This window comes from Equus caballus, chromosome 11, assembly GCF_041296265.1.
Source record: "Equus caballus isolate H_3958 breed thoroughbred chromosome 11, TB-T2T, whole genome shotgun sequence".
NCBI classification, from domain to species: Eukaryota; Metazoa; Chordata; class Mammalia; order Perissodactyla; family Equidae; genus Equus; species Equus caballus.
The window spans coordinates 53,069,584-53,094,627 of record NC_091694.1 but is presented as its reverse complement, the minus strand read 5'-3'; the positions used below and the strand labels follow the sequence as shown (position 1 = coordinate 53,094,627).

Sequence of the window (25,044 nt, the reverse complement as noted above, 5' to 3'; positions counted from 1 at the left end):
AAGGAGTAATTACTATTACTGCTAATTACATGTGGAGAAATTGAGGTGCAGGAAAATCAAAACACTTGCTAAAGATCCTACCACCATAGAAGACAAAGCCAGGACAGGAACCCAGATCTGTAGCTTTTGGTCCACACACCCCACGTAGGAGAAAGGGCCTAAAGGTAGAAGCATAGACACAGTTCACAGTCTTTCCTCTTTTCCTGGTTCACCTGATACACACCATTTCCCTGCCAGGGCATCAACTTCATCATCTATGAAATGAGGACGGAAATTATTACAAAGATTCTTTCAGATCTTCAACTGCTAGACCACATCAGGTCTCTATTTTCACAGACCTCACGTTGTACATCAATTAAAGGTGTTAAGATAAGCTTTCCTTAATAACGTGACATTTCCTTAATAACGTAATATTTCCTTAACTTATCCTGAAGATAAGCTTTACTTAACGTCAATTAAAGGTCTTAAGATAAGCTTTCCTTAATAACGCGACAGCCAAAAGTGAAAATGTGAAATTTCATCTTGAATTAGGGAGTGGGGGTAATAAAAGAAGTGAGGCTTTCCCATAAATTACTTTCACCCTTAAAGCTGAACCATAACTCAGAAGATCAAGATTGTACTTTTAATGTATATTAATGCCCATGCAATCTTAGAGGTGGTAGGAGGTGGATTCTACCAGAACTCTTGCTGTGTGATTGACACCTGTGCCCTTAAATAATGCCCAGAATTCATGAAAAAGGGTCATGTCAAAAATAATCATTTTTTCCCCTGGGATTTTTGAAAGAACTAAATTAAAATTTATTTTATTACTATATTCCACATTTTTTCAACAAAATATTTTTTCAGTAATGAATTTACTTCAATAAAAATCCATTTAAGGGGCCACCCCGGTGGCATAGTGGTTAGGTTTACATGCTCCGTTTTGACAGCCTCGGGTTCACCGGTTCAAATCCTGGGTGCAGACCTACAAGCCATGCTGTGGCAGCGTCCCACATACAAAATAGAGGAAGACTGGTACAGATGTTAGCTCAGTGACAATCTTCCTCAAGCAAAAAGAGGAAGATTGGAACAGATGTTAGCTCAGAGCCAATCTTCCTTACTGAACAAAAAAATCCATTTAATGTTGGAAATTTTGTTTTGTGCAGTTCAACAGCCTGGAGCAGCTGTGCATCAACTTCACCAACGAGAAACTGCAACAGTTTTTCAACCACCACATGTTCGTGCTGGAGCAGGAGGAGTACAAGAAGGAGGGCATCGAGTGGACGTTCATCGACTTCGGCATGGACCTGGCTGCCTGCATTGAGCTCATCGAGAAGGTCTGTCTGACTTCTAAAGAAAGGATGAATCATAAGGATAACTCTTCCGAGTGTCTTAAGCAACTCCAGAAAGTATTACTGTAATCTTTCATAGATTGATATCAGAAAAAATTAGAAAATTACTGTTTAGAATTAACCTTCTCCTTTCAACTTTTACATAAGAAGGATGAGAGAATGTTTAGTTTCATTTTGTTCTAACCCGTTTTGTTCTAACACTGACTCAAATCTAATTTTAAAGCAGCACTGAAAATTCTATTGAGATGGTCCCGTTCACTAGAAGAACTATCTCATTAGTTCTAAATCCATCTCCATTATGATCAAAGTGTCAGCATCAGAAATAGTCTTTTTTCTAAATAAAAATGAATGCACTTGTAACACAACTGGGGCTTATATAAAAGATAATCTTGAAGTCAAGAAGTCAAATTGCTTATGCTTCTTCATAATCTGTCTTTAAGGAGATTAAATACACAAAATGCCTTAAATAAGGTTTGGGTTATTTATACTGTTTAATTATTGCATATAAAGTAAACATCATTCTAAGTCAGCAAGTCCTTTTCATAGTAAACGAGAACTTTAACAATAAATTAATTCACTCAATAGGGAAAAAGTGCAATAAATACAGAACATTTTAACAAATCGCCCCCACATGCTGTGCTGACATTTGGAGTTTGTATCTGTCTATTCTCTTCATTGAAAATGATGCTGTGGACTGAATATGAGAAAAAAGGGTGAAAAAGTCATTCTAGTGATAACAAAAGGGCTTCTTTGAGCTGTGACCCTGGTTTACTTTACAAATATATTTAATTGATATCAGAACAAATTAGAAAATTACTGTTTCATAATTTGATCAAATGACAGCCCCTATGTATATCTTTTGAGAAAAGGTAGGTTGCCACCAATGTTTACTTTTCTGAATTCAGCCACTGGGCATCTTCTCCATCCTGGAAGAGGAGTGCATGTTCCCCAAGGCCACAGACACCTCCTTCAAGAACAAGCTGTATGACCAGCACCTGGGCAAGTCTGCCAACTTCCAGAAGCCCAAGGTTGTTAAAGGCAAAGCTGAGGCCCACTTCTCGCTGATCCACTATGCCGGCACTGTGGACTACAACATTACTGGCTGGCTTGATAAGAATAAGGACCCCCTGAATGACACCGTGGTTGGGCTGTACCAGAAGTCTGCAATGAAGACTCTGGCCAGTCTCTTTTCCACATATGCTAGTGCTGAAGCAGGTACTTTCTGTGCCCTTAATCTAAATTAAACCTGTTCCCACAGAATGTTCACATACCATTCCAACCCCTGGGATTCTACTTTAATTGATGGGTTTTCTTTTTACCTCAGACAGCAGCGCAAAGAAAGGTGCTAAGAAGAAGGGCTCTTCTTTCCAGACTGTGTCAGCCCTTTTCAGGGTAAAGTACAAATTTAATTTGAAAAACCTATTCAGTTTCTATGAATTATCATAATTATTGCATTTGGAATAAATTAGGAGGGAACGGAATGTTAATAGGAATCACTTTAAATATTCATTCTTGTCAGGGTACAGCCGAAGCAATACTTCTCCTGTAGGGTCCGATGCTTCACCCATTATTCCTTATTACGATCATCTAATGCACTCAGGACTGCCAAAATGTCCTCAGAAGCTTGCTTATTATATAATAAGCCTGATTTTTAAAGAAGTTTAGCTGAACTTCAAGACTATCCCTGTGGAAAGCCATATCGTTATCCCTCTAATGTTGCCTTTTGAGAATGTTCCTGAGCTCCTCTTTGACAATGAGGTTCAGACACACTCTTTAGGACACCCTTCCACCAAAACACATCTTTGTCCTCTGAGGTGGATTTAATTGTTTGTAATAGCCGAAAATCATCTAAAGCCAGGCCTAGTGATTTAGATGGATGATTAAGCTAGAAAGTATTTCTTGATGTTGAAATAATAATAATAATTTTATTAAAAATAATCTGATTTTCTTAGGTGGCTTAAAAACTAGCTCGTCTAAAGGGGAGTGTACAAAATGTCTGGACTAACAGCTGCTTTGTCAGAATTTGTATGGCTAAGTCCCATTCCTTTTAAAACTAAAATGCACATATGACCTATGACCTAAACAGGAAAACTGCCCTGTTCTTTTCCTGTCTCACTACCAATTTGCATTATCTCACCAAATAGACTCTAGTTTCATCAACTTATCCTTGTATATGTTTTCAAGATTAGAAACTCACATCACTTGTTTTGTTTATTTCCTAATGGGTAACTGAGATGTGAAAAAAACCTCAAACAAATCTCTGCCTTCTCAAAGAGTATACCTAAGAAATACTGAGAAACATTTACATGTGAGCTTTCTACGGTAAAGTAAAACATCATCATCTGTCATAAACACTGACTCTATTTCTGGAGTAACTCCCCCCAGATACTTCAGACTGTGGATCATTCTCAGGTACACAAGATCCACCCGCACAAAGTTGTACAGTCTCATGATTTTAGACTCTTCAAAAGACAATACAAAACAAGAGGTTACAAGTCCCAGAGAATAACAAACTTGAGGAAGGAATGGCAAAAGTTGGCACAATTGCTAACCTAGGTTACCGAATTACTACTGTGAAAAGTATTAGCACTGAGAGAGATGTAAGAGACCTCAGAGGTAATCTCAACTATTTTCAGACGAGGCCTGGAGAGACAAACGGGATTTTAGAGTCAAGCAGCTCATGAGCGGCACAGCGAGACCGCAGTCTTTGGTCTTTTGATTCCTGGTGGAGAAGACTTCCTGCGCTTCAAGGCTACTGAATGTGCAGTTTGTTTACAGCATAGATCCTAGGGGTTATAAATGAATACCCTGGAGAGCTGCAGTTGGTCCCAGCACTTTGGCCTTTTGGTTCATTGGCATGCTGGAACTCCTAAGATCTTTAAAATACAAAGCAACTGAAGCCTCACAGACTTATACCTAACAGTTAACGGAGTGCCTAGGTTTGTTCCATGTAATTACAAAAAAAGCAATCTGAAATAGAACTTTCTCATCAATTCCCTTTTATCTGGTTTTCTAGGAAAATTTAAATAAACTGATGACCAATCTGAGGAGCACACACCCTCACTTCGTACGGTGTATCATTCCCAATGAAACCAAAACTCCTGGTAAGATATAAGAGCATGAAATAGCCAAACAGGCACAAGTCTTGTAAACTCAGTGCCCAGCAGTAAGCCCTCTGATATATTTTTAGGGGCCATGGAGCATGAACTTGTCCTGCACCAGCTGAGGTGCAATGGTGTGCTGGAAGGCATCCGCATCTGCAGGAAAGGATTCCCAAGCAGGATCTTATATGGGGATTTTAAACAAAGGCCAGTCTCTGTTGTATTTCACTGAATGCTGTGAATATTTAATCATCGTAATTGTCGTCCCCTGTTCATTGTATTTCATGTATCTTGCTTAGTAAATATTATAACATTAAGAAGTCAAATAATATAGTCTTGTGACGGTAGAACAGAATAACAGGCTAGAAAAGATGGCATTTCTTAAAAATATGAAGGAGCATGCATTAGACCACAAAAAAATCATATTGTTTTACTAACTGAACTTAAAGGACAGTTGGATCTTCTACTTCTACTTTTTCTCTGAGATTTTTATTAATGTTTCTTTTGGGTATCATTTGACTTTCACAGATGTTCACATCTTCCTAATCATTCTTCCTTTCTTTGACTGAACAGATACAAACTTTTAAATGCAAGTGCTATTCCAGAGGGACAGTTCATCGACAGCAAGAAGGCTTCTGAGAAACTTCTTGCCTCTATTGATATTGATCACACCCAGTATAAATTTGGACATACAAAGGTATAGCTATTATTTATTTACACCTGATCCAAGTACCTTCTGTCATTTCTGTGTCTCCTGTAGTATAGGAATGACTTGTGACTCTCCCTTTCTGCAGGTTTTCTTCAAAGCTGGCCTTCTGGGTCTCCTGGAAGAAATGAGAGATGAAAAGTTGGCCCAGATTATAACAAGAACTCAAGCCGTCTGTAGGGGATTCCTAATGAGGGTAGAATATCAGAAGATGTTGCAAAGGAGGTAACAACCATGCAACATATCAGAATTGTAGTGTCCCTTAGGGACTATAAATCAGCCTTCCTCATTGACTCTTTCATTTTATAGCTAAAATGTGCCTCTCACCCAGTTCAGAACTCAGTCCTACAACCCAGCAGCCTTTGCTCAACCCCTTACACATGGATTCCCTCCAAAACTTCCCTCTTCTCTCCAATTTCTCCCTTTCCATCCATCTCACATACAGCTGCAGGAATAACTTGCAGTAAGCACTATTTTCATCACCATAGTTCAGTTTGTGGTTCCCCCTGGTCTCCCACGTCAAGTCCAAGTTGTCTTGCACGGCTGTCAAGGCCCTCTCTATTCCCCACCTCATTTATCATTTCCAACCACACAGACTTTCCCAGGCAAGCTAAACAATTTGCTTATCTCCCATTTTCATGTTTGCATAAGCTCTCTCCTCTCATCCTAATTTATCTATTTACAAATTCAAAATTTCCTTTTCTCCTTTCTCTAATTAACCTCATCCTTTCTCTAATTAAGCTCTATCCACCCTGTACTACTGCATTCCCTGTCATTACACACAGATTTTGCATTCATTTTGCTCATCTTTACTTATTTAGGTCTGCGTTATAAGTGTTCCTAAGTCTTTTCCATGTACCTACATCATAGTTTGTGTCATGGTATCTGCCTTCTCAGAGTTACGGTTCTTATAAATTAGATGTATAGAAATAGAATTTCCAGTTTAGCAAGCTTGAAGAGACGTACATATCGCTACAAGGTCAAACCTTGCCAGTCCATTGCTATAGTTTGCAGAAGGGTTATCTTTTATTACCATTTTTAAATTTTATTTAAATAAACAAATTTTGGAGCTCAACCCATGCTGAACGCCCTGTGAATATTAACAAACTAATTGAGCAGGTAAGAATGAGGCATTTGAAGTAATTTGAGAAAAGCCAGTATATTATCTGAAGAAGCTAACAAAATGAGTTTATAAAGTGGATAATTCAGGGGTGATTAAAGTAAGAGGAAAGGCTTCAAGGAAAACACAATAAATCATAAGCTCAATTTAGATGGGGCAATTCAGAAAGCAACCTACGCCATTTCACAGTTCATATCTGTATGCCCACGGCCAAGCATTACAATCAACTTACAACTGCCACATCCACTCCAAAACCACTAATACTGCAATATTTCAAATGATCTTAAAATGGTATGTGTCGCTCATACGTGCCAAGCATTCCCCCTAAAGTCAACGTCTTTGCTGGTTTGATAGGAACTTGAGAACACAGAATTGTTCAATATGAGCAGTATACATCAGCAAAGTGGTTACACTGAGGACTACTGAGTGTGAGTGTGAGGACGTGTGTGTGCATAAAGCCTGCATCTAACATATACAAAATCTGACATATCGGTTACAGTAGGGGAGTCACTAAAAGGGGAGTTTGCGTGTAAAAAAATAACCATAGCAATGACATTGTCTCTAATGGATCATCCTGCACTCATGCTTTTACGTCATTTTAGAGAAGCCCTCTTCTGCATCCAGTATAATGTACGAGCCTTCATGAACGTCAAGCACTGGCCCTGGATGAAACTCTTCTTCAAGATTAAGCCGCTCCTCAAGAGTGCGGAGACTGAGAAGGAGATGGCCACCATGAAGGAGGAGTTTCAGAAAACCAAAGACGAACTCGCCAAGTCAGAGGCAAAAAGGAAGGAACTGGAGGAGAAAATGGTCACTCTCTTGAAAGAAAAAAATGACCTGCAACTCCAGGTTCAATCAGTGAGTGCACTGTATTCTCAATGCACCATGTTACAGAGCTTTTCTAGAATTCACAGACACTTTGAATTTACAAAAGGCCTTTTCTTGAAAAAGAAAATCTCGAGTTGCTTTTTTTACGAGTTCACTTAACTTTCAACATGCCTATGAGGAAGTAAGGCACAATCACTTCCAAATTACAAATAGAGGAGGAAGGCTGAAGAACGTATTTAACGACATCACGACTTTCCAGTCGTGAAGGGAGACATTTAAAGGCAGGTCCCCAAAACTCAGTTTGCCTTGCCAACTCCATCCCATCCTTAAAGGGATAGTCATCTTTTCTGAATCCAAGTGAATGAGACTGTACTTAAAATCAAGAAAGCCAGTTATTCTTATTCCTCTCTGTATCCCCTTTCCCCAACCCCTGAGTTTCAGCTCAGTAAATTTATTTGCTGTTACCCGAACTGCACCAGCAGGCTGTGAGGCAGAGCGAAGTGCCTCTGTGAGTCTTCCTTTGACACAGATCCCAAGTTCTTAAGGCCTCTGTTTATTGGTTCAGGAAGGAGCTGTCATCAGAATCTGCAGGAGGTTTGGCAGCAGCGCTCTGGCCAAACACAACCTCCCATTTCTCGGTCCAACAAGCCCAACACCGACCGTCATGAAGAAACCCGTGAAAAGGATAATTTTCCTAAACTTTTTAAGCTATTTTCAACTTTTCCTTCTAATTTCACTTATACAAAGGTTTCATTTTCCCAAAAGCATAGGATCACAGCCTCTTGATCTTAACCTCTTTTCATAGGTGTATCATCAGTCAGTGAGTAATATCTGTTGAGTGTATCACTATTGAAAACAAAAGCAAAGGGACTTTGGGAGATCCCCCATTATCATCCATTTAAGCATTTTAAAAACTCAAGATATGAACAAAACAAACACTGAGAAGTTACAGAAATTCCCCAGGCCAGAGTAATCTAATAAGTTAGTGGCTGAACTGATTTTTATCTGAGTCCTTTAGTCACTTATAAAAACTTTATGGAGCTATATATTTTCTCAAAATTACATGTACTTTATATTTTAAAATTCATTTTGAGACTAATAGGTAATGCTTAAATTGGAAATTTTGGACAATTATAGCACTGTTGTGGACTATCAGGAAGGTTTTGAGTGTATTAAAAATTCCTGCATGGAAATGTACTCATAGGCATAAAATTACTTAAGTTCTTTTTCCTTTCTGTTTTAAATTTAATCTAGCAACTAGTTGTTTGAGGTGAGTGAGGAATGATCAAAACCAAAACCAACCAATTGACTAAGTGAAAATCTTTGAATATTACAGCTGAAATGCTCTTAGCAATCATGTATTCCAACCCCCTTCCTTACATATAAGATGATTGAAAGTAAGAGGAATAAAGCAATTTGCCCAAGGTTGTACATTTGCAGGCAAATTTGGGGCAAGAACCCAGGCTTCCTTTGATCCTTCCACTCTTCTACACACTACTTTTTAAAATAGTCGATTGCTTCAATACAATCATTTTTCACACTAATTTGCTTCTAAATCTATAGTCTCACTTCTAATTAGCTGCATTTCTCCAAGTCATGTAATAATGTTCAATTAACTTTAATTTATATTCATGCTGAGAAATTCATCAGAATTCAGTAAACACTACTATTTTGTGCAAAGAACAAGTTCAAAATAAGTAACAAATTCTCTAAATATCCCAATGAATCTCTCTACAGGAAGCTGACGCCCTGGCTGATGCAGAGGAAAGGTGTGAGCAACTAATTAAAAACAAAATCCAGCTGGAGGCCAAAATCAAGGAGGCGACTGAGAGAGCTGAGGATGAGGAAGAGATCAACGCTGAGCTGACGGCCAAGAAGAGGAAACTGGAGGACGAATGCTCAGAGCTCAAGAAGGACATTGATGACCTTGAGCTGACACTGGCCAAGGTTGAAAAGGAGAAACATGCCACAGAAAATAAGGTATGAATCATAATCTGCTCCATCATATAGAGGTTCTGCCATCCAGTGAAGCTGCTTTATTGCAGAGACCATTTCTTCTCAATTTTCCAAGGTGAAAAACCTCACAGAGGAGATGGCAGGTCTGGACGAAACCATTGCTAAGCTGACCAAGGAGAAGAAGGCCCTCCAAGAGGCCCACCAGCAGACCCTGGATGACCTGCAGACAGAAGAGGACAAAGTCAGCACCCTGACCAAAGCTAAAACCAAGCTAGAGCAGCAAGTGGATGATGTAAGTGTATTTTTAATATTCACTTGAAAGATTTTTTTGATATACTTTCAATTTTTAACAAATTTTACTTTCTCATTAGCTTGAAGGGTCTCTAGAACAAGAAAAGAAACTTCGAATGGATCTAGAAAGAGCAAAGAGGAAACTGGAGGGTGACCTAAAACTGGCCCAAGAATCCACAATGGACATAGAAAATGACAAACAGCAACTTGATGAAAAACTGAAAAAGTAGGAACTCCAGAAAAAATTCTATGTGATAGCACCTTTCAGTTCATATGGGTACTTCTAATATGTCTTGTTCTTCTGTCTGAAGGAAAGAATTTGAAATTAGCAATCTGCTAAGCAAAATTGAAGATGAGCAGGCAGTAGAAATTCAACTACAGAAGAAGATCAAAGAGTTACAGGCAAGTCATCTCACCTCTGTTTTTTCTGCACCCCAAAAAACTTGAAATTGAGACAAGTTTATGTTAATGTGCTTGTGTCATTCTCAGGCCCGCATCGAGGAGCTGGAGGAGGAAATCGAGGCAGAGCGCGCCTCCCGGGCCAAAGCAGAGAAGCAGCGCTCCGACCTCTCCCGGGAACTGGAGGAGATCAGCGAGAGGCTCGAAGAAGCCGGTGGGGCGACTTCAGCCCAGATTGAGATGAACAAGAAGCGGGAGACTGAGTTCCAGAAAATGCGCAGGGACCTGGAGGAGGCCACCCTGCAGCATGAAGCCACGGCGGCCGCTCTGCGGAAGAAGCACGCGGACAGTGTGGCCGAGCTCGGGGAGCAGATAGACAACCTGCAGAGGGTCAAGCAGAAACTGGAGAAGGAGAAGAGCGAAATGAAGATGGAGATCGATGACCTTAGCAGTAATGCAGAGGCCATTTCCAAAGCCAAGGTACACAATACCACCTCTAAATGAGAGTAGTTAATAACCTGCAAGAATACCATTGTTCTCTGCCATTAAACATTGTTTGCAGGCAGTTTATAGCACTGAGCTAATATTTTCTAATATATTCCATTTTATTTCATTTCTTTTAAATGCTGAGTTATGACCCATTAAGATTATTTCAAAATCCACTTTAAGCAAGTATCAGTCTCCTTAGGATAAAGGAATGGGCTCCAACAATGACGGCTTCAGGGACATTATGCACTCACTCACTCATTAAGCATTATGCTTGAATCCTAGCACGTTCCAGAGTTGGTGCCAAAACTTTCAACTCCCACTTGACATAAATTTATTCACTCTAAAAATATTTTAAGAATCAAGTTTTAACTTTTCTTTTTTACTGCATGTAATGTGTCATCCTTCATCGTCACATGTCCTGTAGGCAAACCTTGAAAAGATGTGCCGAACACTAGAGGATCAGCTGAGTGAACTGAAGACAAAGGAGGAAGAGCAGCAGCGGCTGATCAACGACCTGACAGCACAGAGAGCGCGCCTGCAGACGGAAGCAGGTGGGCCCTCTCTCTGAGGCCTGCAACTGTGTACCAGATAAATGCACCTCCAGGGCTTCTCAACAACAGTAATGCTCTCATTTTAGAGGGGGATAAACAAACCATCAGAATTTGCTGAGCAGGTCAGAAAGAAAAAAAGCAAGTCAGCAAGCAAGTTTACTCCTTACACGTCTATGGCAACTCTGCTTTTTAATCTCCAGTTCTAACCAGTTCTATAATAATATTTAGAAGAGGATACAGTATATATTTGATATATATACATGTCTACATGCACATATATATAAGTATAAAAGCTTTACACTTATTTTTTTTTATGAGGAAGATGAGCCCTGAGCTAACATCCGCAACCAATCTCCTTCTTTTTGCTGAGGAAGATTGGCCCTGAGCTAACATCTGTGCCCATCTTCCTCTACTTTATATGTGGGATGCTGCCACAGCATGGCTTGATGAGCAATGTGTAGGTCCGCACCCAGGATCCAAACCAGTGAACCCCAGACCACCAAAGTGAAGTGCATGAACTTAACCACTATGCCACTCAGCTGGCCCCTAGGCTTATTTTTGGTGCCATTAACAAATTCCTTTACTTCTATTATTCTTAGGTGAATACTCCCGACAATTAGATGAGAAAGATGCTTTGGTCTCTCAGCTTTCAAGGAGCAAACAAGCATTTACCCAGCAGATTGAGGAGCTGAAACGTCAACTAGAGGAAGAAACTAAAGTGAGTTTTACCAAAGACCTTCTTGGCTAATGAAATCTAAACATGTCCAGTTAGGTTCTACTTTGGGTGTGTAAATTAAATATCACTGAATAAATGAATTTAAGTCACTGAACTGGTACTTCTGCAGGCCAAGAATGCGCTGGCCCACGCCCTGCAGTCTTCCCGCCACGACTGTGACCTCCTGCGGGAACAGTACGAGGAGGAGCAGGAAGGCAAGGCCGAGCTGCAGAGGGCGCTGTCCAAGGCCAACAGCGAGGTTGCCCAGTGGAGGACCAAGTACGAGACGGACGCCATCCAGCGCACAGAGGAGCTGGAGGAGGCCAAGTATGTGCTTTGAACTCAGGGGGAGGAAAATGACACGTTTCTTAGCTGCCCGACTCAACAACTCCTAGAAGCAACTGTGATGATGTTGGCAATGATGATAACACAGTAATAAGAGCAGAAGCTAACAGTTACTGAGTGCATACTATGTGTCAAGTACTATACACACATTAGCTCATGTAGTTTTCATAGGACATTATGTTATTCTTCTTCTTATCCCTATTTTAGAGATGAGGAAATTGAGGGCTGTGAGAGGTTAACCAACTAAGCCAAAGGCATGTGGTTAATAAATGGTACAGCTGGGATTACACCAGACATTCTGCTTCCAGAGCCCAGCTAAAGCATCGCAGTAGAAAGAGATTGCTCTTAAAAGTCATGTTGGAGGCCCCGAAATCATACATAATGTTCAGGATCAGTCTAAATAAAGTGAAGCCTTAGTCTGTGTAGAGACCAAAGGGAACCTTCAAGCAGGTCTTCTTGGGCATTAGGGCTAAAGGCTGTTCTGTACCTTACAGTAGGCATGCAATTGGGAACAAAGAATGTAGGTGATTCAGAAGAAGAAAAAAAAAACCTGCCTTTGCTTAAACTGGATGAATTGTCTTGATTTATTCATCAGTTTTTCTCTCATGAGATTGTCCAACTCTATATGATTAGAAGAAACTGGCTATTGTTCTCTAGGGAGAAAGTACACAAAATGAAACAGAGAGTCTGAGAAAGCAAATTAATATGCTCAGTATATTTTTTCCTACTAAAAATATCTGGTTAGCCTCAAGTCCTTTTTGGAATGAGATGAGATACATAAATCAATTAATAAAATTGTCCTGGCCATTCATTCTCCACAACCATACTCAATCAGAAGTCCTGAAAATTCTGAATTACATATGCGACGAGACACACACAGCAGAGCACTAACAGTGCCTCTAAGAATTTAACAACATACCAAGGACTTGAATCCAATCGTCCACCACTTTGGACCTTTCGTGCAGTTTCAATCTAGAAAGCAGTTCTGGCTACAAGGTTTGAAAACCATGTTATTTGCCATTATGGAAACAGGATTGTGAAAGGGGGCCAAGGAGGTTATCACTTGCTCCCATTCTTGACCACTCTCCTTACCCGCCTGGCTCACTTTTCAGGAAGAAGCTGGCCCAGCGTCTGCAGGAAGCTGAGGAACATGTAGAAGCTGTGAACGCCAAATGTGCTTCTCTTGAGAAGACCAAGCAGCGGCTCCAGAACGAAGTGGAGGACCTCATGCTGGACGTGGAGAGATCTAATGCTGCCTGCGCAGCTCTTGATAAGAAGCAAAGGAACTTTGACAAGGTGGCCCAGACTGCTTAACATTATCACTGTTTTACTTGGTCTCCCTTTCTCCTTGCACTGGCTGACGATTTACTGCTTTTCAGGTCCTATCAGAATGGAAACAGAAGTATGAGGAAACTCAGGCTGAACTGGAGGCCTCCCAGAAGGAGTCCCGTTCTCTCAGTACTGAGCTGTTCAAGGTCAAGAATGCCTACGAGGAATCCCTGGATCAACTTGAAACGCTAAAGCGAGAGAATAAGAACTTGCAGCGTGAGTCCTCTAGAACTTCCCTACCTCATACAGCCCTGGCAGGACATTTCCATGTCACCATCAGCTGACCTCTTCTCTCTTGTCTGTTCACCCACAGAGGAGATTTCTGACCTCACAGAGCAGATTGCTGAGGGTGGGAAGCAAATCCATGAATTGGAGAAAATAAAGAAGCAAGTGGAACAAGAGAAATGTGACATTCAGGCTGCCTTAGAAGAAGCAGAGGTACACATTATTAGGTTGTGGGGGAAAAAAATCAAAGACAGACATCGGTGAAAACACTCACAGTGTGCAATGATACTGTAAAATGGATACACTATTACAGACCTGGTGAGAATTCAAACTCATATAACGTTTAGGAAGGGCAATGGGCAACAGTTACCAAGAGCCCTAAAAATGTAAACACTATGACTCATCAATTCTATTTCTAAGAATCTATTCCAACAAAATAATCGTAAGTGGAGGTAAAGTTTTAAGCACAAAGATGTCCAGTCCAAGAACAAGATTAAGAAAATTACGCAACACCTATATGTTACAATTTTATATAGAGATTAAATGTAATTAATATGTGGAAATATTTATAGTAGACAGTAATTTTTAAAGCAATATACACAATTGCATATACAATATAATTTTATTATGTAGAAACGTACATAAACAAGAAAAAAACTAGAAAAAACACACCACATTAAAATGGTGATCTCTGAGTGAGGACACAACAGGAGGATTTTTCTTTGTTTTTATATATTGCCCCCAAGTTCTACAGTGAACACGTATTTCATAGTCACAAAAAATATATATGCTTTAAAACTGAGAATTTCTACAACAGGAATTAGTATATGATACATGAACATTTTAATTTATAAAACAGACTGAGAGTTCATGTTTACTACACAAGTTTAATCATATCACTTTTGTTAGTACATATATGAATAATATTTGCATAGCACTTTATATTTTACAAAGCACCTTTATTACAGAGCTGCCTTTATAACCCATGACCGAATAAACAAAAGAATGATTTAGCTAGCAGGCTTCTGGAACTACTATATTGTGCTTTGTTAAATTATACAAGCTGATTTTTTTTTAAAGATTTTATTTTTCCTTTTTCTCCTCAAAGTCCCCCGGCACATAGCTGTGTATTTTTAGTTGTGGGTCCTTCTAGTTGTGCCATGTGGGACACCGCCACAGCATGGCCTGATGAGCGGTGCCATGTCCGTGCCCAGGATCAGGACCGGAGAAACCCTGGTCCGCTGAAGCAGAACGTGCGAACTTAACCACTCGGCCACGGGTCACAAGCTGATATTAATAAGAGTTTGGCTCACAAGAGAACATACTCCAAAAATTCACACTATTTTTCATTATTAATTGATCACTGTTTTGTTAAGGCATCTCTTGAACATGAAGAGGGAAAGATCCTGCGCATCCAGCTTGAGTTGAACCAAGTCAAGTCTGAAGTTGACAGGAAAATTGCTGAAAAGGATGAGGAAATTGACCAGCTGAAGAGAAACCACATTAGAGTCGTGGAGACTATGCAAAGCACCCTGGATGCCGAGATCAGAAGCAGGAATGATGCTCTGAGAGTCAAGAAGAAGATGGAGGGAGATCTGAATGAAATGGAAATCCAGCTGAACCACGCCAACCGCTTGGCAGCAGAGACCTTGAGGAACTACAGGAACACCCAAGGCATCCTCAAGGTAAAGTCCACATTTAACGGCCCGGATCAGTCAGGCAGGTTACCTGTCTTCCACTCCTCAAAACACCTTCTTGTAAAACCATCCATTTTTTTCTTTTAACAAATTGTACAGCTCACAGAATGGAGGTAGCTAAATTAAATACATGTAGGACATAATATTTTTAAAGAAATGTTATGTAAAAGAACAAACGGAAATCCAGAGACAAAGTATGACACGAGAGAAAGTGCAAGACTCGCACCAACAAGCCTGAGGTTGAGTCTCAGTTTTGTTACTTACTAGCTGCCTGATTTTAGGCAAGTTATTTAACCTCTCAGAACCTTTGTTTCTGCTTCTACAAAATAAGAATGAAACTACCCACCTCATAGGGTTATTGTGAGGATCAAATGAGATAAAAGATGTCAAGGACCGGGTAAAGCATATGGAAAGTGTTCCATAAATGATAGACATTAGTGGCTCCCACATGAAAAATTAACCAGTTAATGGCATAAACAGAACAAGAAGCTGCCTTCTGATAATTCTCTCTTACTTGAGCTGGTGACATCACCACTTTCATGTTCTTTCAAATGACAGGCCTGTCATTTCCTGTTCCTGGCACCAGTACTTCTTGCCGTTCATCTCCTGGGACGTTCACATCCTCTTCAGAGTGTCTAAGGACATTTTTTCTACTTAACAGGACACCCAGCTGCACCTGGATGATGCTCTCCGGGGCCAGGAGGACCTGAAGGAGCAGCTGGCCATGGTGGAGCGCAGAGCCAACCTGCTGCAGGCCGAGATCGAGGAGCTGCGGGCCACTCTGGAGCAGACCGAGAGGAGCAGGAAAATCGCAGAACAGGAGCTCCTGGATGCCAGTGAGCGCGTCCAGCTCCTGCACACCCAGGTGAGACCCTCACATCACACAAATGCTGGTGTATTGTTAAATGATGAATCAGAATCAAAATGTAGAAGCACTCCATTTTCATAAATATGTCTATATTAAAAGGGATGGGGATGTGCTCTAAAATATTAATTGCAGTTATCTTAGAGGGATGGAGTTATAAGTGTTTTTATGTGTGTGTTCCTATTTGTCTTTTTTAGATTTTCTACCAAAAAAAAAAAAAAGAGGGTATTACTTTTTTATTTAAAAATAAGGTTTGGTTCTTTATATTGAAAACCATCATGTGAAATAAACTTGAATGAAGATATCTATACTCCAAAACTCAAAAACATTCCGTGCAGTGTTTCCCATCAGGGGCACTTCAGCATTTAGCATCGTTGTGTTTGCTGTCGCTGTGCCTTGCAGGTCATTTAACCTCCCTGATTTGCCTGGACTTTAAGTGGAGTAGCACCCTCTAGACATTTTGACAACCAAAAATATCCACCCCCAAACATTTCCAAATGCTGACCGAGACAGCAGTGCTTCCTTTTTGAGAACCACTGAGTTGATATGTTAACATAATATTTTCATAAGACTAATTCAGCATTCCCCAAGGGAACAAACCATGAAAGTTCACAGAGAATAGATTCCTCCTAATTGAGAAATCCCAGTGCCAGGCACTCAACAAAAAGCATCTATTCTTTCCGAATATTTCCAACCTTTTAAGGACAGAATACTAGTGATGTCCGGTTGAAATATAATTGAAAGAGCAATTCATTAATATAGGCATTCTTAAACCTCAGAAGTCCTTATGCATAAATCAGATGGATGTTGGGGCAACGAGGGCAGAGGGAAGTCCAACCTTGCAAATAATTATTCTGCACTGAACAAATATTTCAAGTTTAGTGAAATGTTGTCATTAGTTCCTTGCCACGAGCCAACAAGGAAGACACATAAAACACCAAAGGGCAAACTGCAAATCTTGCAAATTTCCACTATTTTTAACAGAACACCAGCCTGATCAACACCAAGAAGAAATTGGAAAATGATGTGTCACAACTCCAGAGCGAAGTGGAAGAAGTAATTCAAGAATCACGCAACGCAGAAGAAAAGGCCAAGAAGGCCATCACTGATGTGAGCAAGATGAGCATTTGTTTTATTGATACCACATGCTACCCTCCATTACCAGTTTCCTTATCTTCTTGATTTATTTGCTAATTAGGCGGCCATGATGGCTGAGGAGCTGAAGAAGGAGCAGGACACCAGCGCCCACCTGGAGCGGATGAAGAAGAACATGGAGCAGACGGTGAAGGACCTGCAGCACCGTCTGGATGAGGCTGAGCAGCTGGCCCTGAAGGGTGGGAAGAAGCAGATCCAGAAACTGGAGGCCAGGGTGGGTATCTCAATCTCCCAGGCTGGGAAGGGGAAAACGACACTCCCTCTACCCTTCTCTTTTCCCACATACTGACTCCCATCTTTGTACTAGGGCTGGGGACATCCACTCAATATCTTCAGTAGGTCCTGAGCTAATTAATATCCCCCAAGGCTAACTGTGCACGTACCTTCCTTGGTGGTAGGTACGTGAGCTTGAAGGAGAGGTTGAAAGTGAACAGAAACGCAATGCTGAGGCTGTTAAAGGTTTGCGGAAACACGAGAGAAGAGTAAAGGAACTCACCTACCAGGTAAGGGGAACAGCTTTCTAGAATATCCAGACTTCCTGCCAGTGGGAAACTGAAACCTGGTGATGATTTATGTCACACCCACAAATAGATACACATTAACCTGGTACATATAAGGGGCAAATGACACAGTTGCTTATCACAGACCTATACCAAGCTTGGAAAATCAGGAAGGCCTTTACAAGAGAGCATAAGAGGGGAAAGGACACAAGTTTTAAAGACAGATAAACTGGCTTTTAGCCCTAGTTTGGCCTCTCTTATTTTTGAACTTGGGTGGGTTACTTAACACTCTCAACCTTAGTTTCATTACCTATAAAATAGAATAACATCTACTCTCCAGGGCAGGAAGGTAAGGATTAGAGAAGATGTGTATAATTCCCTAATACAGCACCCGCACATAGTGGACATTTAACAAGAGTGGAGACTGCGAATACTATGAAAAAAGTCTCAAAGTTGACCAAGTTTACCCCAGGCCCACCTGCCATCATAACAAAGTGATTTATTTTACCATCTGTAGTAGGCTTATTGCATTGTGTTGAATGCAAATCACTTTTTCCAACTTCCAGACTGAGGAAGACCGCAAGAATGTTCTCAGGCTGCAGGACTTGGTAGATAAATTACAGGCAAAGGTGAAATCATACAAGAGACAAGCAGAGGAGGCTGTAAGTATCTTTAAGCCTTTGAGGGAAAAAGAAAACTTCTTTTGGGATAAAAATATATTAAGAGAACGTGTTAATGAGATAAAAGGAGACAAAGTAAGAATCTACCAGTCATATTTTAAGAGAGATGATTTTATAAATACGAATTTACCTCCAAATCCTAATTACAAAATATGACTTCAAGAGGAGATATTTTTATTATTAGACATTTTCTAAGTTTTGAGGGGAAAAAAAGAAAGCTCCAAATAACCCACCTTACTTGATAGCTGCAAAGAATATACAGTAGAAGTTCTACTTAACACCATGATAAATTCCTCTCCCTCTGGAAATGCACAAAAGCAAGTGTTTTCAAAAACCAAACTTGAATCTTTCCCCAACTGACTCATTGGCTCACTACCAATGTCATCATCAGTGGCTCATCTCTCCACATCTGCTAAAGCAAATAAGGATGTGCCGGAAGACTGGCCGGTTTCACTTCTCCTGGTTGTTTCCCCTTCTTCCAGACACAACATAGTAGGCAAGAAGCAAGGGGCAGGCATAAATGGTAATAAGTCCAACCAACAGAGGTGTACTTTCTTCCTAGCCCCACTTTTCCCTTTCTCTGTCTACCAGAGTCAAAATATATGGGAAAAAATTTAAGGTGGGATTTTCCCAAAGTTATCATTTGACCTTACATTCACTTACTAAACACTGTGAAGGCACAGGGGTCTCCTCCTCCTTTCCCCCCAGTCCATACATCATAAACAGATTTCACATAAGTATGGGTTTGACATAAGGTTCTCCTTTCCATTTTGAAACTGTTTCTTCTTTTGTTCTTAAAAGTAAAAAACGTAATTGAAGTTACAAGCAAGTTCTGTCCAGATTTGAAGTCAGATATGGCAAACAGACCGTAAGCGGGAACTATTTGAGTTGAGGAAATAATCCCATTAGGTGACAAGTGCAATGAGAACCACAAGGCTTAATTCTCACAATGCTATCTCTATTCTTAGGAGGAACAATCCAACGCTAACCTTGCCAAATTCCGCAAGCTCCAGCACGAGCTGGAGGAGGCCGAGGAACGGGCTGACATCGCCGAGTCCCAGGTCAACAAGCTGCGGGTGAAGAGCCGGGAGGTTCACACAAAACTCAGCGCAGAGTGAACACAGCTGCCTCGTGCTGCCAAGTGGCTGAAGAAATGCACAAAATGTGCTAATTTTGGCCACTTGTTTTATGATGTTTCTTTTTCTCCTAATGCTGAGTAAATAAAAACTACAGTAAACTTATAAATTAACAGACTGTCATTTTTTACTTTCCCACCTAGAAATTATTTTTTTAATATTATATATGGCTTTGCAGGGCATTCAGTATTTTGTACCTCCATCACCACCCAGCATCCCCTTTCCCATCTTCCCCTCCCATACACACACACAGTTATCTTCTGCTACATTTGTTTTCATTAAAACTCTCTGCAGTGTTAAGAATTCCTATGGAAAACACACCCTCAGGCTGCCCCCTCAAACAGGACCCATTCATTTATCCGCTCCACAAACAGTTATGGGGCATCTTCTACACGCCAGGCCCTGTGCTAAATTCTGCGGATATAGCAGTGAATAAAGCATAGTTCCTGCCTTCTGGGAGCTTATGTTCTACAAGCAGAGAAAGGCAATCAACAAATAAGAAGCTATATAATGTATCAGACGGTAAGCACTAATGGGAAATTAAAAAGTAGGAGGTGGCAGTTCGTATTCTGAGGAGAGTAGTGAAGGAGGGGATCTCCAATAAGAAGACATTTGAGCAAACACCTGAAGGAAACAAGGGAGTAAGCCAAGTGAGTACATGAGGGCAGAGCATTTCCAAGCAGAGGGAACCACAGACAACGCAAAAGCCTTGAGGCAGGGGCAGGTTGGCAAGTCACAGGACAGGAAGGAGCGCAGCAGGGCTGGAGGAGAATGAGCAAGAGAGAATTATGACAAAGGAGAGGAACCAGAGGGCCCAGAGTTCTCATAGGGCCCAAGGGCTACCTGAGGACTTTTGCCTTTACTCAGAGTGAGATGGGAAAGGAGGGTTTTGAGCAGAGGGGTGATACTAACACACATTTTGCAAGAATCACTGTGGCTGCTGTGGGGTGAATAAACCAAAAAGGGCAATGGTAGAACCCAGGAGACCAGCTGGGAGCCTATTGTAAAATAAAAGATAAAAAACCACAGTGGCTTAGACCAGAGAAGTAGCACTGGGAGATGATCAGTAGGTGGATTCTTGATGTACCATGAAGGTAGCGCACACAGGATTTTCTGATAGACTGGACGGGTGGGTGGGTAAGAGAGAGACGAGAGAGAAAGAAGTTAGGAAAAATGGAAGGATAAGACAAGAAAGATTTGGTGAAGCATAAACATGAGGGGTTTGATCTCCAGAAAGAGAGGAGGGAGTAGAACAAAAATGCAATCTAGATAAAAATTGTATTTTATGCATTCCTGTCCCTCTTCCACCTTCTAGCATCCACTCTCCCCCGCCTCAATCTTGTACAGTACAAATTATACAGGCCACAATCTCAAGTATGTCTAAAATCATACCAAAAGTTTAAAACAAAAAAAATTTCAAAATACTCTCCTAAACAAAATTTTGGATCAAAGTGAAAACCAAAACTACAATTATAAAAATGTCTAGAAGTAAACATAAGAGTAAATCTTTGTGACCTTGGCTTACGCAAAGATTTCTTAGGTACAACACCAGGAGCACAAGCCACGAAAGAGAAGATTGATAGATTGGACTTTATCAAATTTCAAAGTTTCTGATCTTTGAAAAACACTGTTAAGGAGAATGAGAAGTCACGGACTGAGAGGAAGTATCTGCAAATTATATCCCTGATAAAGGACTTGAGTCCAGAATATATAAAGAAATCTAAAAATTCAATAAAAAGAAAACAAATCACCCAATTGTTAAGGAGGCAAAAAATTAAAACAAACATTTCCCCAAAAAAGATTTACAGATGGCAAACAGGCACATGAAAAATGCTCAACATCATGAGTTATTAGGAAAACACAATTAAAATATAATGAGATGTCACTACATATCTATTACAAACGCTAAAAGTCCAAGCGTTGGCCAAGAGGTGGAGGAACTGGACTTCTCATATCTGCTAGTGGTAATGTAAAATGGCACAACAACTTTGGAAGACAGTTTGGCAATTTCTTAAAAAGTTAAGAAATTATCCATTTGTTCCAGTTATTCCACTCCTAGGTATTTACCCAAGAGAAATGAAAACATATGTCCACACAAAAACTTGTACACAAATATTCACAGCACATTTATTTGTAATAGCCAAAAACTGGAAACAACCCAAATGTCCATCAACAGGTGAATGGATAAACACATTGTGGTAAATCCATACAATGGAACACTACTCAGCAATAAAAAGAAATAAACAATCAACACACAAAAAAACATGGATGAATCTCAAAATAATTATGCAGAGTGAAAGCAGCCAGACCAAAGAAAAAGTGTGGACTCTAATATCCCATTTATATAAAAATCTAGAAAATAAAAACTATTCTATAGTGACAGAAAGCTGACCAGTGGTTGCTTAGAGATGGAGAGGTAGGATTTATGGGAAGCACAGAGGCACAGCAGGAGGTATTACAAAGGAGCAGGAGGAAACTTTGGGGGACAATGGTCATGTTCATTATCTTGATTTAGATGATGGTGTCACAGTGTATACATATGTCTAATTCACTTTACACAGTGCAGCTTATTATATGTCAGTCATAACTTCATAACCCTGGTTAAAATTTTTCATTGTGGGAAATACTACAATAATAGTGCTTTGTGAACATAATAATTAGAATACTGTATGTCAAACTTTAAAGCCAGAATTATAATTTTTGATAGGAATTACATTAAATGTATTTATCAGTTTGGGGGAAATTAACATATTTACTATATTGATTCTTCCAAATTATGGATGTGGTATATTTCTCCATTTATTTAGATCTTTGATTTCTTTCAACAGCATTTTGTAGTTTTCAGCATACAGCCCTGCACGTTTTGTCAGATTTACATCTAAATTTTTCTTTTTCTTTCTTTCCTTTCGTTTTTGTGATTGTAAATGGTACTGTATTTCTAATTTTGGTGTCCACATGTTCATTGCTAGCATATTGCACATAGAAATACAATTGATTTTTGTATGTTTATCTTAGATCCTAAAACCCCACTATACTCACTTAATAGTTCTGAGTTTCTTTGTAAATTCTTTGGGATTTTCTACATGGCCAATCACATCATCTGGGGAAACCACCACTTAAAGTGAATCTAAATTACCATGAAGTCCAAAATTACATAGTAAATTTGGGGGGGAAAAGTCTGATTGGGATTTTATCTTAAAAATAAAGCCAAAGTATTGAAATAAGTTTACTTTACGTTATATTGCACAAGATTTAGATTATACTTACAACTGTCCGCTAATTCTTAGAGAATGAATTAATGTGGGAGTTGGGAGGAGAGAGACATAATTCCCACAATCTTATATGAAACGGCATCCTTCATGTTTAATTTTTGCAATGCAATCATTAAAAATGTCCCTTTTTGCAAAAAGGGTGTGATGGTTTCACTGATATTTTTCTTTTTAAGATTTTTATTTTTCCTTTTTCTCCCAAAGGCCCCCCGGTACACAGTTGTGTATTTTTAGTTACGGGTCCTTCTAGTTGTGGCATGTACGCCCAGGATTTGAACCAGCGAAACCCTGGGCTGCTGAAGCAGAGCTCGGGAACTTAACCACTCGGCCACAGGGCGGCCCCTATTTTCAGTGATATTTTTAAAGTTGTTCCTCATCCTTTGATCCTGAAACTCATTCTCTTGAAATGCTTACTGCATCACCATCTTTGTCCATTTTCAGTTCTTCTGTTCTCAGCCAGTTCAGCGCTGCTGCATCCACAGTGGTCAACGGCTTTGCAAAATTCAAGCAGATTTCTAATACCACTTTCATCAACTTGATTAAATTCTGCAACTTTTACAAGATCCGTCATTTTATTTTGCAGTCATGTTACGTTGATTATTGAATATTTACAACATCGGACGATAAGCACAATCATTAGTGAATACTTTTTGTTTTCCTATGCAGTATCATTCCCGTGGAGACTCCAACAACAGGCACGCCACTATTGTGAATCTTAAAACATCCATAAGCCTTTGTCCAGAAAGTCTAGTCTATAAATTTCATAATTAAAGACATGTATAAACATTTACATACACATATGTTTACTAGAATATGTAAAAGAACAAAAAATTAAAGCAACCTGAATGCCCAACAATAGAAAACTGGTTAAATAAATGATGGTACATTTATAGGATGGAAGGCTATGTAACTATGAAAACGCATGATGAAGAAGAGTTCATATGATGAGAAAATTTTCATAATCTGTTAAGTTTTAAAGACAGAACAAAAAACTATCCCAGCTGTGCACGGTTTAAAAACATGTGTTTAAAGAAACTGCATACATGTTCACAAACATGTAAAAAAAGGTGAGAAAGGACTTAAACCAAAATGTAGGTAGAGATGACATGTATGCTACAATTTTAGGAGGGATTCAAAATTTGCCTTCCATGTTTCAGCAGATTTTTCAATCTTTCTACAACGTGTACATTACCTCTGAAATTTTTTTAAAGGCTCATAGTTTTTAAATACATAAATAAAATTACCCTGCTTCTTAACAACATTTCATATCCACCCTCATCAAAGACATGGCCATGAGTGACAACAGAAAGGTGAAGAGGAGAGGGTCACTTGATGGATGAAACCATTAGCACAGCTGCTGAAAGCTGTCGCCTTTCATCTGAGCTTTCAGGGGGGATTAACATTCCAGGGCTAACACGGCAGCTGTCAGTGCGCGCAGAGGCCCGGGCACATGCTACACATGCCAGTGTCCCCAGGCACCTTTGCTGCAGACTGTATCAGTCACATTTTCCTAAGTGGGAAGCAGAAGAATCAGCTGTGGGCACATGGAAAGAACCTTACTTAAGGCTGGAATGTACCAGCCTGATTCCTCCCTCCTGGCTCCCCGGGCCACCAAGATGCCGTTTCCGGAGCCCACAAGGAAAAAGAAAGCCTCTCCGGGGGTGAAGGAGAAAACACTCCCCTTGGGGACCCACCCAAAACGGGGATTTTCTTAGATTATAGTAGCCTGACCTTCACAAGAGAGCGGACTCTTTTCTCCCCTCCTCACAGAAACTATGGCTTACGGCTCTCTCTTGGGGAAACTGAGGTACGATGCAGCGCGAGGGCTCAAATTATGAGGAATTTTGATAAGAGCATGGATGGCAAAGGTGGTGCCTTTTGAGCAACAGAATCATAATTTTTTCCAGGATTCTGAAAAATGATTCAATTGATAGCCACAGATTTTAGGACCCAAAATGGACTGAGCACCATCTATTATATAAGTTTACGTATATACAGTACAATCACGTGCCTACACAGGCAATGAAAAATTTCAAATGGAAACTGGCGACTTAAAAATTTTTCCAAAATCTCCTTCTGGCCAGTCACGTCAAGAGTCCTGCGTTCAAATTCCCGCCCCACGGCCAGCTTCACAGCCGCCGGCAGCCCTCTGACTCCCGCAGTTACGCTCAGGGAACACCGGGGGACCAGCTGGGCCCTCAGCGCCCGCAAACTCTCACAGCCTCACTCACCGCCCATGTCCCACTGTCGCCTCCAGGCGGGTCTTGCTCTGGGCGGGGCACTTCCGGCCTCTCCTTCCCTCAGCCTGGCTTCCCCCATGATGCCCTGGGGCGCACCGGAAGTGATCCTCCCCTCC

At 40.3% G+C, this 25,044-nt stretch overlaps 1 protein-coding gene and 1 long non-coding RNA gene across 2 annotated transcripts in view; one reads left to right on the top strand and one right to left on the bottom strand.

The window, feature by feature from the left end:
* Nucleotides 1-19,537, top strand: part of MYH8 (myosin heavy chain 8) — a 28,941-nt gene extending 9,404 nt beyond the window's left edge. Inside the window, exons 15-40 of the mRNA XM_001504851.6 lie at nt 1,146-1,316; nt 2,237-2,546; nt 2,656-2,723; nt 4,348-4,435; nt 4,522-4,639; nt 5,006-5,129; nt 5,227-5,363; nt 6,861-7,116; nt 8,824-9,066; nt 9,158-9,334; nt 9,414-9,559; nt 9,645-9,735; nt 9,823-10,212; nt 10,646-10,772; nt 11,372-11,490; nt 11,618-11,814; nt 12,945-13,128; nt 13,212-13,377; nt 13,475-13,599; nt 14,763-15,071; nt 15,745-15,948; nt 16,933-17,058; nt 17,147-17,317; nt 17,502-17,606; nt 18,170-18,265; nt 19,252-19,537. Of these exons, the coding sequence (XP_001504901.1) occupies nt 1,146-1,316; nt 2,237-2,546; nt 2,656-2,723; nt 4,348-4,435; nt 4,522-4,639; nt 5,006-5,129; nt 5,227-5,363; nt 6,861-7,116; nt 8,824-9,066; nt 9,158-9,334; nt 9,414-9,559; nt 9,645-9,735; nt 9,823-10,212; nt 10,646-10,772; nt 11,372-11,490; nt 11,618-11,814; nt 12,945-13,128; nt 13,212-13,377; nt 13,475-13,599; nt 14,763-15,071; nt 15,745-15,948; nt 16,933-17,058; nt 17,147-17,317; nt 17,502-17,606; nt 18,170-18,265; nt 19,252-19,401 (4,398 nt within the window). The 3' untranslated portion in view covers nt 19,402-19,537. The remainder of the gene's footprint in view (nt 1-1,145; nt 1,317-2,236; nt 2,547-2,655; nt 2,724-4,347; nt 4,436-4,521; nt 4,640-5,005; nt 5,130-5,226; nt 5,364-6,860; nt 7,117-8,823; nt 9,067-9,157; nt 9,335-9,413; nt 9,560-9,644; nt 9,736-9,822; nt 10,213-10,645; nt 10,773-11,371; nt 11,491-11,617; nt 11,815-12,944; nt 13,129-13,211; nt 13,378-13,474; nt 13,600-14,762; nt 15,072-15,744; nt 15,949-16,932; nt 17,059-17,146; nt 17,318-17,501; nt 17,607-18,169; nt 18,266-19,251) is intronic.
* The window catches only part of LOC106781330 (uncharacterized), a 58,921-nt gene extending 33,877 nt beyond the window's left edge, over nt 1-25,044 (bottom strand). Inside the window, exons 1-2 of the long non-coding RNA XR_001377888.3 lie at nt 24,920-25,044; nt 5,166-5,256 (exon numbers count right to left, since the gene is read on the bottom strand). This is a non-coding gene — a long non-coding RNA (uncharacterized lncRNA). The remainder of the gene's footprint in view (nt 1-5,165; nt 5,257-24,919) is intronic.